Source organism: Canis lupus, chromosome 3 (assembly GCF_011100685.1).
Source record: "Canis lupus familiaris isolate Mischka breed German Shepherd chromosome 3, alternate assembly UU_Cfam_GSD_1.0, whole genome shotgun sequence".
Classification (NCBI taxonomy): Eukaryota; Metazoa; Chordata; class Mammalia; order Carnivora; family Canidae; genus Canis; species Canis lupus.
The window spans coordinates 35,258,121-35,273,884 of NC_049224.1; the positions used below are offsets into that span (position 1 = coordinate 35,258,121).

At 41.0% G+C, this 15,764-nt stretch overlaps 1 protein-coding gene across 1 annotated transcript in view; it reads left to right on the top strand.

Moving 5' to 3' along the window:
* The window catches only part of ATP10A (ATPase phospholipid transporting 10A (putative)), a gene marked incomplete at its 5' end in the record, with an annotated part of 187,782 nt that overhangs the window by 119,191 nt on the left and 52,827 nt on the right, over nt 1–15,764 (top strand). Inside the window, one exon of the mRNA XM_038533681.1 lies at nt 10,894–10,979. Within this exon, the coding sequence (XP_038389609.1) occupies nt 10,894–10,979 (86 nt within the window). The remainder of the gene's footprint in view (nt 1–10,893; nt 10,980–15,764) is intronic.

A 15,764-nucleotide genomic window follows, 5' to 3' on the forward strand; every position in this document is an offset into this window, starting at 1 on the left:
GTAATATAGCTTGAAGTCGGGGATTGTAATACCTCTAGCTTTGTTTTTCTTTTTCAGGATTGCTTTGCCTATCAGGATCTTTTGTGGTTCCATACAAATTTTAGGATTGTTTATTCAAGCTCAGTGAAAAATGGTGGTGGTACTTTGATAGCAATTGCATTGTAGATTACTTTGGGTAGTATAAACATTTTAACAGTGTTTGTTCTTCTAGTCCATGAGCACGGAATGCATTTCCATTTCCTTGGATCCTCTTCGATTTCTTTAATCAGTGTTCTGTAGTTTTCAGAGTATAGATCTTTTACCTCTTTAGTTAGGTTTATTACTAGGTATCATATTGGTTTTGGTGCAGTTGCAAATGGGAGGAATCTATTCCTTGATTTCTTTTTCTGCTTCATTATTGGTGTATAGAAATGCCAGATTTCTGTATGTTCAATTTATATCCTGTGACTTTGCTGAGTTCATGAATTAGTTCTGTTAGTTTTTGGTGGAATCTTTCAGGTTTTCTATACAGAGTATCATGTCATCTGCAAATATTGAAGGTTTGACCTCTTAATTATTACTGATTTGGATGCCTTTTATTTCTTTTTGTTTTCTGATTGCTGAGGGCAAGACTCCTAGTACTGTGTTGAATAACAGTGGTGAGAGTGGACGTCCCTGTTGTGTTCCTGATCTTAGGGGAAAGACTCTCAGTTTTTCCCGCACAGGATGTTATTAGCTATGGGTCTTTTGTATATGGCCTTTAAGATGTTGATTTATTTTTCTAGTGAATAAAACTTTTTGTCATTTCATATTAACCCTTTTTATATATAGAAATGCTTTTAGATTTAAAAATACTTTGGCTAATATTAATACAGGTATACTAGGTTTCTTTGTGTTAGTCTTTGTCAGATAAGCCCTTTTGTCTTTTCACGTTGTTCTTTGGTTTTTTTTTTTTATATTTTTAGAAATATTTTTAAGTTTTTAGGTTTATTTCTGATAAGCCTCATTTTGTTGTTGTTTTTTTAATTCTGACAGTCTTTATTTTCACTTCATGATTCTATTTGATTTACTTTTAATGTTAATATTGGTATATTTGAGTAGGAAGCTTCTTTCATTTTTGTTTTTCTGGCTGGTTTGTTTCTCTTTTTCTGTCCATGTTTGCCTTCTTTTCTTTTATATTTTTGCCTTCTTTTAGATCAAGAGATTATTCTTCCTTTACTCTCTTCTCTCTTTTTTTTTTTTAAGATTTTATTTACTTATTCATGAGAGGCACAGAGAGAGGCAGAGACATAGGCAGGGGGAGAAGCAGGCTCTTCGCAGGGATCCCAATGTGAGACTTGATCCCGACAGGATCATGCCCTGAGCGGAAGGCAGATGCTCAACCACTGAGCCACCCAGGCGTCCCCCACTCTTTTACTCTCATTGTAGTTGTTACATTAGTGATTACAACATGCATCTTTGACTTATCCATATCTAATACGCATTAATTTTTGTTTTCCTAGATAATGCAAGGACTTTAAAAAAAATTCTTTTTTATTCCCTAACTTAATATGCTCTTGTAGTCATGTGTCATAATTGTAGCTGTTTTTGAACCCCCTAAGACATCATCATTATTTAAGACAACACACATTCATATTTACCCTCATAATTGGCCATTTTTGTTGCTCTTTATTCTTTTCTGCTTCTTACCATTTGGTCAGAGCCATTTTTCCTTCTCTTTGGAGAACACTATTTAGTCTTTTGTTTTAGTATTTAGTTCTGTTTTACCAGTATCAAATGCTCTCAATTTCCTTTTAAGATTTCATTTTTGGTTTTCAGCATTTTCATGTCATGTGCTTAGGTAAAATTTCCCTCTATTTATCCCATTTCAGGTTTTTGGATCTGTGAGTAGGTGCTTTTTTAATCAGATATTCTCAGCTATTACTTCTTCAAATATTGGTCCTGCATAATTCTTTCTCTTCTTCATATCTGGGGCTCCAGAAATGTATGTACTGGCCTTTCCTCTCAGTCTTCTCTGTCTTTTGCCCCCTCTGCTGTGTTTCCCACATTTTGGTCTCCCTGTGCTTTATTCTAAACAATTTTTCTGACCTTTCTTCTAGTTTAATAGTTTTTTTTTTCTTCAGGTTACCAAATATGCTATTAAACCATTCATTCAGTTTGCAATTTGATTTTTTTCAGGTCTAATTTTTTTGTTTTGTTTTGTTTTGAGGGGAGGTTGTTGGTTTGTTTTGTTTTGTTTTTTCCAAACTTCTCAGGTCACATTTTAAGGTTTCTGACTCTTCCAAAATATCTTTAGCTTCCTGATCATGGCAAGCATGTATTACCATACATACAGTTATTATCATAACTTAAAGTTCCTATAAGCCTATTCCTATTCTTATTTGCGTTGGTTCTTTTTGCATGATGCCTTATTTCTTCTTGTGCCTATCTTTGAGTACATGTATGAAGTTTTACGTGGAAATTTGTTGTTGTTTTTAAAGATTTATTTATTTATTAGAGAGCAAGAGAGTGGGGGGAGGGACAGAGGGAGAGAATAATCTTCACAGGGACTGTCTGCTGAGTGTAGAGTTTATGTGGGGCTCAATCCCAATCAAGTCATGACCTGACCCAAAACCAAGAATTGGACGTTTAACTGACTGAGCAATCCAAGCACTCTGGAAATTTATGTTTTTTATAAATAATGTGAAGCCTAGGATTACCTTTTTTTTTTTTTTTTTTTTTTCATTAAGAAAGGACTTTTGTTCATTTTGTTCCGGTATCTGTAGGTTCTAGCAATCCAGAATTGCTTTCATCCAATTTTAGGGGTAGAGATATTCTGAGTCACCCAATTGATTTTAAGCTTGGGTGGCAGTTTCTACAAAGGCTCACTCTTTTAGTTCACTCTTTCTTTGCAGTTCAGTTGTTCATGGTCCTCTAAAAAGGCATAGCTGTTTATCAATCAGGCCCTTCTGTTGGTGAGTTCAATGGGAGGCAGAATAATAACCCTTAGAAGCTGGCAGTGTCTTAACTCTCCGAACCTGAGAATAGGTAATATTACATGACAAAGGGAAATATAATCAAGGTCCTTGAGGTAGATTATTCCTAATTATCCTGAATTATTGAGGTGGGCCTAGTATCATCACAAGAGGCTTTGGAGGCAGAAGAAAGAGTACACAGTGATACAGTGTAAAAAAGACTTGGTTTCCCTGCTGCTAACTTTGAAAATGAAAGGAGCCCTAAGTCCAGGAGTATGGGCTGCCTCTGGAAGCTGGAAAAAGCAAGGCAATGGATTCTCTCTTGCAACCTTTGGAAGGAATGCATCACTTTTAGCCCAGTGAGACCTATTTCCAACCTTTGACCTCTAGAACTGTCACATATTTACATCATTTTAAGCCACCAAGTTTATAGTAATTTGTTATGGCAGCAATAGGAAGCTAGTTGAGGTTCTAAAACATTTTCTCTAATTTTGCTCAATTTCTGAACTACCTCTTTCAGAAACTGTAGACTACTGTGAGAGAAAAGAGGCCCCATGGAGCCTGCTTCTCCCTCTGCCTGTGTCTCTGCCTCTCTCTCTGTGTGTGTGTGTGTGTGTGTGTGTGTGTGACTATCATACATAAATAAAAATTTTAAAAAAAGAAAAGAAAAGAGGCCCCAAAGATCAGTCTCAACTCCCTGGACTTTTTGTCTCTATTGAATCTTGGTTTGATTATTCTTTACCTTCTTGTTAAATTGCTGGTACCTTTGTGAAGGTGTTTATAATATTTCCCCAATATTTCTTTTTGCTGTCAAGCTGATGTTTGGTCCCAATTGCGTAGTCCTTAATGCTGGACAATCTTCCTTTTGAATCTGAGGACTGAGCTAATCTGGTTGTGCTTTAGCATTCACAATCCTGCTGTCATTTTGGTCTCGGAGTCATTCCCTAGGGTAATGCAAGGACTTCTTCACTGACCTCTTCTTTTTTAAGTCTTCCATCCTGATTTTATTCTTAACAGTAGCTGTATGACTTTTTCCTACATGGTTACCACTGGGACTCGCCCTCAGAGGTTACTTCATTATAGATGTCTCTAGTTCTTTCTGTGCTGCCTGGTGAGAGGAGAGCACCTTATCTCCAGTTAGGATGTCTGTTTAGTGATCCCCAAAACTTGATGGGTTTATACCCACAGCCCTGTCTTTGCAAATTCTATTATGCCCACCTGTAGTGATGGAAGAAGGACAAAGAGGTTCATGGCTATGAGACAGGCTGACTTGTAACCTAGCAGTGCAAATTTAGCTCAGCAGCATTGCTATAGACATATTGTGTACAGTGGCACCTTGTTAGATCAAGTACAGATTCTTTTAAGAGGGCTATTTTAAAATACAACTCTCATTTAGGTTTTGAAGTTGGTTTTCTATAAAACAACTCCTGCTGCTTGCTGTCTGGTTGCATAGCCTGTCCTTAGATACTCTTAACGCATTTGATAAAAGAAAACGTGGAGCTCTGCTGGCAATCACAGCCCATGAAGGCAGCAAGAAGCATTTGTAGCTGTGAGAGAAAGAAAGTGTTTTGATTTTGAGAAGTTAGGCTCAAACCCAGAACTCTGGGCCTTTGAATTTTGCCACCATCTAAACTAAACCTTGAGGGCTTTTTGAGTATGAAACAGCAAGGAGGCAAGGAACAAAGGATGAAAAGGCAGGGAAAGGAAGGGAGGGGTTGCTCCTCCACTTTCAAGTCAGAGTCAAAGAGGATAAGGCTGGCTTTCTACTTTCAAACAAAGAGAGGGCCACCTGATTCTTGTAGTTAGGACAGGAAAATTTGCAATTAGAAAAAGAAGGCAGCAAATTAGATACCCCTTGATCAGTTTTTGTATGCACTGTCAAAAGCTTTGAGCTTCCAGAAGCCTCCTGTAAGGCTTGCTGAGGCCCTTATGCCCCTCCCATGGTCCTTCCTAGTCAGCTTTGTTTCCCTAGAGAGGACGGTGGCAGCAGGAAGGAGTGTGGCAGTTATTAGAGAAACTGTCATGAGTTGCACTACATCCAGTGCTTCATCATGGGCTACGGCACCAGCCTACCTAAGCACTTCTATATTTAGGACACATTGGATAACAGTCACAACTACTGCAACCATAGAGTAAATGGTTATTTAAATGTGTTTTATGATCATTTGTATCAAGGCATAAACTCCCAGTGAAACAATGAGTCTATGAAAGTGATTAGAAGAGAGATTACTTTGATTTAAGGCTCCTTAAATGTTTGATATCTCCTGCTACCAGTGCCAGAATGCCTACAATTTCATTGAGACTTTTATTTTTTGATTGATTAAATACCGACTGTGTGCCAAGGGGACACATTGGTGGACAAGACAGACTATTTCTTTCCCATTTCAGGTTAACTATTTGAAAATATATTTATTTGGCAATACAACGTTTGTAGTAAGTAAGTAAATTCATTCATTCATTCATCTGCTTCTGCAGTATTGGGCTATCCACCTTCCTTTGAATTCCACAGCACTGAAAGCTATGTGGTAAATACAAATTGGATTAAAAATGCAGAACAAAAGTTAGAGTAATTATTCCATTAATGTAAGGTAAAATGCTTTGCCTAAGTTAATTCAGATACTGTCCACCCTTTGTTAATAAATAAGCAGCTAGATTAAAGACTGTGAAGAAATTCTTTTACATTGCTACTAAATGAAATGCATTTGTACCAGAGAGGGACTGAGTTTCTGAAATACAGAGAAGCCCTACCAGCCTCTTAGCATCAGATGAGGGAACACCAGGCAGGAAGAGGTTCTAGGCCCCAAGAGCCTAGCATGGAACGCTAGGTCTATTTGGAAATTTGTAGTATATGAGATCCTTGCAAAATAAGCACCCATCCCCCTGGGCCATGTGTACATCAGGCTCTGTACTAGTCTGGAGGGGATAAAGGTCCTGTTCTCAGAGAACCAGAAGTCTAGCGAGGCATGGATGAAGTCAGCAAGCTCAAAGCAATGGCACCTGCCTATCCTACCTAGGGCAGGAGGCTGTCACTTCTTGAAATGCAGGAGGCAGTTAAGCAAGTGGAGGAGTGTGGGAGGGCAAAGGAAGCCATGCAGAAAGGTCTGAGCCTCTCCAGGACATCCCAAGTGGCAGGAATAGGAGGTGGGAGGGGTGGCAGCCAATCCTGGGCAGAGCCTGGCTGCTGTATTGGATGTGAATTTCATTCTGTATGGCAGCAGCTAATACAGAGTAATCGGCCTTTGTAAAAGTTTTTTGTAAAGATGTATTTATTTTATATATATAGAGAGAGTGTGAGTGCATGTTGAGGGGGGGGGGGGCGCGTTGCAGAAAGAAAGGGGAGGAAGAGAAGCAGACTCCCCCCTGAGTGGGGAGCCTGACTTGGGGCTGAGTCTCACCATCCTGAGATCATGACCTGAACCAGAAACAAGACTTGGATGCTCAACCAGTTGAGCCACCCAGGTGCCCAGGGTAATTAGCATTTGAAGGCCAATGTGGGGTGGTGATGTTGAGGCTGGAAGTAGAGGGAAAATCCTGAGTCCCTTGTAACCAGGAGCATCATGACAGATGGCACAAAGGACATTTTCAGGACAGAAGGAACATAGGAGTTCTCTGTGTCTTGTCACTGCTTGTTGCTCTCTGTACATTCTCTCACCAGGCTTCTTTGGCACCATGTCATCCAGAGACCAAGACAGACAGCCTCACTCTGAAATCTGTACATGGAGAGCTGGTGGGGTCTCTGGAAAATGTGCTTATCCCATTTTCAAAGCAGTGTCAACTGGTTCATTTCACTCTTCTTATGATAAAATATAATTGTGTCTACTTTAATGGACTGAAAATATTCTTTTAGATATCACTGCTTATGTTTTAGGGTGGAGGAAGTGCACTTTCACTTTTACTAAACAGGAATTCATTTAGTGCAAATGTGAACTATAAGATTGGTAACAAAGTATCCCCCGTGAACCAAGCCTTCCATTTAGTGAATAATCTGGGTACTGCTCAATTAGGCGTCATGCCTCCCCCATGTGGTTGAACAGGGGGACACAGCACCTGCAGAGAGAGATACCTGCATGGGGGTGGTTGCTGAGCATAAGGGTGAGGTGAGCACTGGGCATCTGAAGGAGGGACCATTTCCTGGAATGACTTGGTTCATAATGCTCTTGGCTGCTGCAGTTTTGAACAAAAATGCAAGTTCAAGGGCAGAACTCTCTCTCTCGTATCACTGCTCTGCCTCCTCCTTTTCAGGTAAGATCAAATCCCTTTGTCTAAGAAGTTGGAGAAATATTCAGAGTATAGCAGCAGAAAGTATGAGCATTTTATTTCCAGTAAGGTACTTGTTTGGAATGTCATCAGCTACGCTTGGCCTGAGATGTTCAGCATGCTGTGGTGGTGCTGGAGAGGGCCAGCAGCTTCAGTGTGAGGACCTGCATGTACATGAGCACTCTTATAGGTAATGATGCTTCTGCAGCACCTCCCAGGACTGAGGCTGTCACAAGCATGGCAGTGAATGAGAATCACCTCTGCATTCTGTGGAATTGTTGATTTGTAGGGCTCCCGAGACCTTGGAGATCCAAGTCTGAAAGCTCTCTCTTGACTTGTTAAAAGGCTCATATCTATTAGACTGCAGAACAAGGGCTAATCCCAAGCCTCCTGATTTTCTTTACTCCATTTTTGAGTGAACTCTGGGAGCTCCACATCTACAGGCATTGCCAAAGATGGGAAGGAGGTGGCTATCAGCAATCAGACCAAGATATATTTAATTGGAAGCATGTTTTTAAAAATATTAAAACTTGAAGATACGTCTAAATATCTTTGAAATTTTCTGTAGAATTAATTATACACTTTCTGGCTTGTTAAACGTAGTGTCATCTTTTCCTGGTAAAGCAGAATAGTCTCAGTGTCAGTGGCTGAGCTGGATGTCTGGGAGGCTGAGGAACTGCCGTCAGTTACTTGAAGGCCTCTTGACCTTGGGCATGACCTTAGGAATGGTCCTTCATCACCCTAAATTAAAGGTGGCATGAAAATCAACCCTGTCATGAATGGTGGTGAATAGCACTTAGCACAAGGCCTGATGTTTAGCAAGCTATCAAAAAATTGTAATTGGTGATGCAGATGTTATGGTGCAGTTGTGCCTCCAAGAATTACTTACACAACATGGTGCTTTCCATATTTTTATTGAAATCCCTGGGTTTCTGGGCTGTGTTCTACTTGATGAGTAATTCGTTTCATCATAGTCAATTCTCAATGTATGTTTATATATGCTTTTTTTAATAGTTTATTTTTTTTTTAATTTTTATTTATTTATGATAGTCACACACACACACACAGAGACAGAGACATAGGCAGAGGGAGAAGCAGGCTCCATGCACCGGGAGCCCGACGTGGGATTCGATCCCGGGTCTCCAGGATTGCGCCCTGGGCCAAAGGCAGGCGCTAAACCGCTGCGCCACCCAGGGATCCCATTATATATGCTTTTTTTAAAAAAAAAAACTTTTTGTCATGATAAAGTATATAAAACAGTTTATCATTGTAACCATTTTAAGTGTATAGTTCTGTGGCATTAATTTTATTCACATTGTTGTGCAACTGTTATTATCAGCTACACTTTCCTCTTCTCCAACTATGTATCTGGATATTTTTTTTAATGGAATTAGCAAGCTCAGAATGGAAGGGTGGGCTGGCATCCTTTTACTCTGTCCATGCTCCAGGTGGCAGGGTTGGCAAAAGTTTGGTGGCTGATGGTGCTGAAGGCATGACCTTGAGGCCGGTTTGAAATGAAGCAGATGGGTAGATGAGTGAATGGGGAGATAATATATTTATTAAATGGGATATTATTATGTTGTTAGTTTACTCAGAAACAATCAATATAACTAGAATTTTCCCATCTAAAAAGTGTGCTCTGGATGTGAAATCTCTTTTAAGTGAGAATCTTAAAGGTGGTCTCTATATTAGTGTGCTAGGGCTGCCATAACAAAATACCATAGACTTAAGTGGCTTAAACAACAGAATTTCACTTCCCGGCTTCCAGAACTATAAGAACTGTAACCCACTTCCACAGGGTTGGTTTCTCTGAGAAACCCCTCCTTGGCCACATCTCCTCCCTTTTTCTTTTTATGATTGTCCTTCAGTTTGTGTCTTTTTCCAAATTTCCTCTCATGAGGATACCAGTCAAATTATATTAGGGGTCACCCTAATGACCTCATTTTAACTTAATGATCTCCTTAAAGATACTATGTCAAATATGGTCACGTTATGAGGTTCTGGGGGTTAGGACTTCAACATATGAATTCTGGGGTGTGGGCAGGGATAATGGTGGTTACACAATCCAATTATCACAATCTCTGAAGATCCCTCCAATTCTAAAAATCCTCAAAATTCTCCCCAATTCCAGATGAGGCAGATGAAACCAGGTAACCTGTGCCCTGGACGTATACATTCCCCAAGGCACATTGTTATTGATGGAACATTAAGAATGCAGCGCTGAAATCCAGAGATGGAATGTCCTACCATTTCTGAGCCGCTCACATTACATTTTTTTTAGAGAGAAAGAATAACAAACAGAGATAGTATTTTAAGTGCACCCTCCTTGTCTGCCAAGAATAATCCTGCGTGCTGTGGAACTCAGGCCCTTCGTGGCTATCCTTGATACTGCACCTGCAGATATCTGCCTTGGAAAAGGCAACCAACTGGCTTCAAGATATTTCACATGGCTTTAAATGAACACAAGGCAGCTTGAAACATAGCCTCACTCTAGAAATAGAGCCAGAGGCCATTTCAGTTCACGGGGAGCAGGGCTGATGGCTAATTTAACTTCAAGATGAGCCTTTTAAAATGGCATTTTAATTTCAACTATTGAATTAAGCTACTATTATCCAGTGAGTTCTCTTTTTAATCTACACGATGCACTGGAAAACAGTAAGAACTGACATTTGAATAATTACCTTTATGGCTGTATTCTGTGCTGGAAACTACACTGTTGTGGTAGAGTAATAATCACCTGGGGTGGTATTAACAGTGTATATGCCATTGCTGTGATTTTTAACCACTTGCACTTTTTTTGATGGATTTACTTGTGTGAGCAAAGGCAGTTCAATTTTTCACCATGTTGTGACAGTTAGTAGAGAAAAGACAATGACAAGCCTGAGCAGTGAGAGCTAATTTTTTAAAGAATTCATTAATGATAGTTATTTATACTAAAGGTCTATTCCCTGCACTTCCCTCTGGTTTTCTTCCTCCCCTCTCCCTCCCCTCTACTTCTCTCTACTCCTGATCTGGTCATATAGTTTATGACACTGTTACATCTCTCAGTGGCAGAATTCTCAATGATAGACTTTGTAGTGAGCTGCCATTTTTCATCAAGTAGAATAATAAAGAAATTATTGGCTTACACTTTGGTTTTTTAAATGTATTTCATTAAGTATCTATGCAAAATTTTTAGTGCACATTGGGGAAATGTCATTTTATTGTAAGTTCCTATTTTCCAGATGGAATTTGCTTCTTTAAATCTGTATAGGAAATTGGAAGATGCTGGTCTGTTTCAAAATAGTCATTTGTCCCTTTCAATCATTAGTGGCTTCCTTTGTGGTTATCTCATATTCTCTTATTTTCATTAGAGCAATAATCCTTTCCAGCTCACTTACTCACCAGTACTGTTCTACTAATTGCTATTACATTCTATAATGATCAGTTATCATTCAGTATAAAAATGAGAAAGCATGAGCTAAGCTCTGAGTGCATATTGGCATTCTGCAGAAGGTTATTGCAGAGGGTTATTGGGCAGACTCCTTCCATGAAATTTCCCTGCCCCACGAGGATGTGAAACAGAAGAGTAAGTGCCTTTTAGAATGCAATAGTCTGAGCCCAGATTTCGCCCCACGAGGATGTGAAACAGAAGAGTAAGTGCCTTTTAGAATGCAATAGTCTGAGCCCAGATTTCTCTAATGTATGCATGCTTTTGTTATAGGTCTCTGAATTTAATCCTTTGATGTTCACCAGTGTAATCGAGTGTGAGAAGCCAAACAACGACCTGACTAGGTTTCGTGGTTGCATGTGAGTATTATACATATGCTTGATCTTGCTCTTACACACACACACACACACACATAAATATATAGGATATATATAGTATATATAATATGTACATAATACTGTATATATTATATATATACGATATATATATACATACACATCTACATGTACATATCTATATACACATAGTTCAAAAATATACATTTAATATTCTTTGCCACATTGTGTAGCCTTTTAGGAATGCTGCCCATATCTGAACTTTCTTGGTTGCTTATTGGACTGGTTTGTAAGATCCTGTCAGCAATAGAAACTTGCCCACACTACCTGTGATGAATAATTACTGCTTTTCCTTCTGCTAGCTGGGCCTGGAAAGTTGAGGGGAACAAGGGAAGTATGGTTGACTACACATGGCCCCACTAAATGGAAGCATGCAGGCCACTCAGGAGGAGCCTGTGTGGAAGCACACTCATTCGTTCACTTAGGTACTCAGTCACCAAGTATTTGTTGAGTCTCTGCTGCATGATAGGCCCTGTTGTGGAGGGGCTCTGAGAGTAATGCAGTGAACTGAATAGTGGAAAAAAAAAATGCTGCCTTCGTGTTTATTTCATTCTAGTTAGGAGAAAAGAGGGACAATAAACAACCAAAGTAAGTAGAATATATATAAGTGTCAAATAGTTTAATCCCTTGCTCCAAAATGGAAAGACAAAAAAGGTAGATAAATGACATAGGATTGGCATATGTTGGTACCTGCTGAAGCTGGGATGTGGGTACATGGGAAATATATATGCTAGTCTCTCTACTTTCATACTTATTTGGAAGTTTTAATTATAATTGTGGGGTGTGTGTGTGTGTGTGTGTGTGTGTGTAGTCATTTGGCTTCCAGGAAAAGAAAACGGGAGAGAAGAGGGAGTGTCAGCATGGAGTTGCTGAGTTGGGTGCCAGACCTGTTGGCAGCAGCCTCACAGAGAATGAATGTGTGTGCAAGAACATGAAGGACTTCAGGTTTGACCTACCCTAACTTGCTGGGTAATCTCTGGGCCTTACTCTGCTCTCCCAGTTCTCTTGTGTGGAGAATTTTTTTTTTTTAGATTTTATTTGTTTATTCATAAAAAACACAGAGAGAGGCAGAGACATAGAGGGAAAAAGCAGGCTCCTTGCAGGGAGCCCAATGTGGGACTCGCTCCCAAGACCCCAGGATCATGACCTGAGCTAAAGGTAGATGCTCACTTGAGCCTCCCAAGTGCCCCTTATGTGGAGAATTTGACGCCTTCTCTCTGCCAGCTTTCCTGCTTGACATGTGAGCTGACCAGTCTACTGCTTAATGGTCCAGGCACAGAGTGGTCCCCCACAGAATATGGGGTGAGGCAGGATATTCTGTTTCTCGAAGTGCATTCCATTTCTAAGACCTTTCAGTGTATGTTTGAATCTTTGGGTTCACTGGCACATCCAGCATTGTTGCATGTACCCCATATATAGTCAACTTCCTGTCATACTACAGGGTGATCAGTGAATGAAAAGTGTTAGTAAAGAGTAAAATGTGTGTGCTGCCAAGAGATGACCCAGTCACCCAGTGAAATCGCTGATCCATGCCTGAAGATCAGAACTTGGACAATGTTAGATCACCCCTTAACGGAACCAGTTAAAAGAGGATAAAACTTGTTAAGAAAAATGTTAAAATATAGTGTATAAAATATAGGAGAATACTTAACTACTCATATGTAACTGGCTACTATAGATTTTCCCCTGACCCATAGCCCTCCGGGCCATCTTCTGTAGGCCCACAGCCCCGTTGTCCCCCAGACTTCACACATGGCACCATTCTCAGCACCACTGTGAATCTCCAGGACCACATCAGCTAAATGGAGCGAGCAGATGCTGGATTTCCAAAGACCCTGAAATAACCATGTTGAAGGGTGGCAAAGGCATCTTCTAAGGGGAATATTCTATGCACGTTTTTGCTTATGAGGTAATTTGGGGTGGTTGACTCTACCAAAGACAATGAATAAACACCCTTCACCAAAGACTATACTCCTCTCTTATGGTCTGTCTTCTCTTCTGTGGGGGTTCCTCCAAAGACCCTAAAAGATGCACTGCTCCCATGCTCTGATGACTCTTCTCATACTTTTGTTGCCTGCTCTTGGGTTGGGTTAACATTGAAAGAGACTGAACCCTAAGACAGCAGCTCTGAGTCCTGCCCTCTAGGAACTACTTTGTCATTGGGATTTAAACAAGTCCAGTTCAGTGCTGAGGCTGGTAGGAGCCCACATTTTCTAGCTAGATAACCTTGGGCAATCTAGTTAACTTTACCCCCTCGAGCCCTTGGTGCAAAGTTTTAGTCAGTTTAATACACGGATAGCTTTCAATGCATGCTTAATTAATATTTGCCACTATTATGGTCATTGCTGCTATTGTTAATACTACTGTTACAGATAATACCATAGAGCAAGGAGGTAAAAGGATCAGGATAGAGGTAAAGGTGAGAACACAAATGTGTCCAGGGGAGGGAGGTCCAGTTTAAAGGGGAGGGTGATTTGTCTACAGTATGTGTATTAGAAGAAGCCATAGAAGGAAGGAAGATTGAGTTTTGAGGTTTCCTGAATTTGAGGAGCTGGTAAGTGCCTCAGATGGAGTGAACCAGGACTTTAGGGTGCTAAAGTATGAGCTAAAGATATGGATTTGAGGACCCTCTGCCTCGAGGTCATGTATGAATTCAGGGAAGGGGCCCAGGAACGTGGGATGGAAGGCTTGGGAAAAAAGGAAAGGAATAAAGACCGTAACCCCACAATTAGAAGCAAGCATCCTTGGGTGTGATAGGGGTGTGGTTACAAAGGCAATGTACAATAGTGGAGGCATAGCAAGGACATTTGGAAGATCTGCATGCCACACTCCAGTGGTAATGTAAGGAACGGGAAGGCCACACCATTGGAGCATAGACCAAGTGGGGCAGAGTCCAGATTGCAGGAGATAGAAAAGGACTTCTATTTTTTCACTACTCTTTCTAGAAATGTGGCATAAAAGGAGGAACAGCTCCAGAGATGAAAGCCTCAAAGAAAGGGGAAGTACTTTTATTAGGAAAAGAGAAGATAACAAAAAGCCAGGCTGGTAGAAATCTCCATGTGGGCAATGATAACTTTCAGGTGTGAGGAGTTAGTGGTCAATGAAGGGTAACATCCCCTTTCAGGTGTGAGGAGTTAGTGATCAATGAAGGGTAGCATATCCATGTGCTGACTGGCTCCTTCCTTCCTTCCAGTACCTGCACCACCTCCATGCCCATCCCTTAGCTGATTTAGCACCCCTGCTGTAGTTTTTTAATATAGGTAAGGTTTGGTGGGGTCCAGAGTGAATGGCCAAAAAAGAATTCTTGAGACATCTTCCGTGCAAAATGGTGGTTTTGTTAAAGCATGGGACAGGACCCATAGGCAGAAAGAGCTGCTGCTCCCTGCAGCCCCTGGATTATGAGGAACAGTTGATTATATACTTTGGGGTTGGGGAAAGTAAAGATTAGGGAAATTTCAGAAGGATTTCCGTATGCTGAAAGATGACTCAGGAAACCTGAGGCCTTGCTATTGTCAAAGCAAGATGGTTTTTCCCTCTAGCAAGGCATTAACATTAAGACAATTGGGAGCTTCCTGGAGGAATTTATACTCTGCCTGCCTCAAGTATTTGTAAATGAGCTGCAGGTTATGAGGACATTTGATTTTATCTATATTTCCTCTGCCTTTGTTTCCCACATCACCCCAGCCACTTTTTTTTTGGAAAATGGCATCTTGTGCCCCACAGCCTGACAGGCTTACTCAGCTTCTCCAACAGATGCCTCCAGCAAATGTTCCCTAACATGGATGGGCCTCTCTCCCAGCAAGCAAGCTCAGACAGGTCTCTGGAGGTGGGGCACAGGTGACTGTGTGTTGAAGTTTCTCCTTCTGGTGCCTCTGTGGTGCAAGCCAGCATGAGGAGCCCTCCTCCAGGAAGAGTTGAAGGGAGAGGAGGGCAGGTAAGTGGAGTGTTAGGGGAGGGGCCTCTTCACACCAGAGTCCTGTTTGGGGCAGAGAGAAGGGAGTCCCCAGTTCCCATACTGGTCCTTATTATGCTCATGGGTGGGGCTAACTTGGGTGGTAGCCCTGCAGTGTAGACACAGGGAGCAGTAGATGAGCAGCCAGTTCTCTGGTTTGCTGGCTTGCTGGATTTCATCACCTGCGGAGGGTGGCCTCCCTTCAGCCTTGTCTCCGCTACTGTCCTGTAGCCTCACGCCAGCCAAGGAGCCCAGGCCAAGCCCAGCCACCATTGTACCAGTAGGTTTCATTGCTATTTGGTACAGCCAATCTGAACTCAAAACTTTAGCCACTTGCATTTAGACCTCAGCTTAGGTTTATAGAAAGAAGAAATCTGAATTCCAGCTTTGTCCACTCGCTGGGCAGGTTATTCTGGCATTTCTCAATGTGGCTTCCTCCGAATGCTGGAGATATAGTGGCTGACATGAGAATAGAGGGAAAGAATATGGGTGGAGCATGAGGTGAATTAGAACACATCATGTAAGAGCGGTGTTAGCCATGGTATGTAGGATTAAATGACTTAAATAGGAATGTCTTTCAAGACTGAAAGTACATTAGTGATTGCCAGGGTTTGGGAGTGGGAGGGGGATGGGGAGTGACTGCCATTGGGCATGAGGTTTCTTTTGGGGGTGATGAAAATATTCTAAAACTAGCTGATAGTGACAGCTGCGCAACTCTGTGAATATACAAAAAAAAAAAAAGACAACAACAATAAAATGCTCATCCATACACTTTAAATGGGTAGATTTTTTGGTAT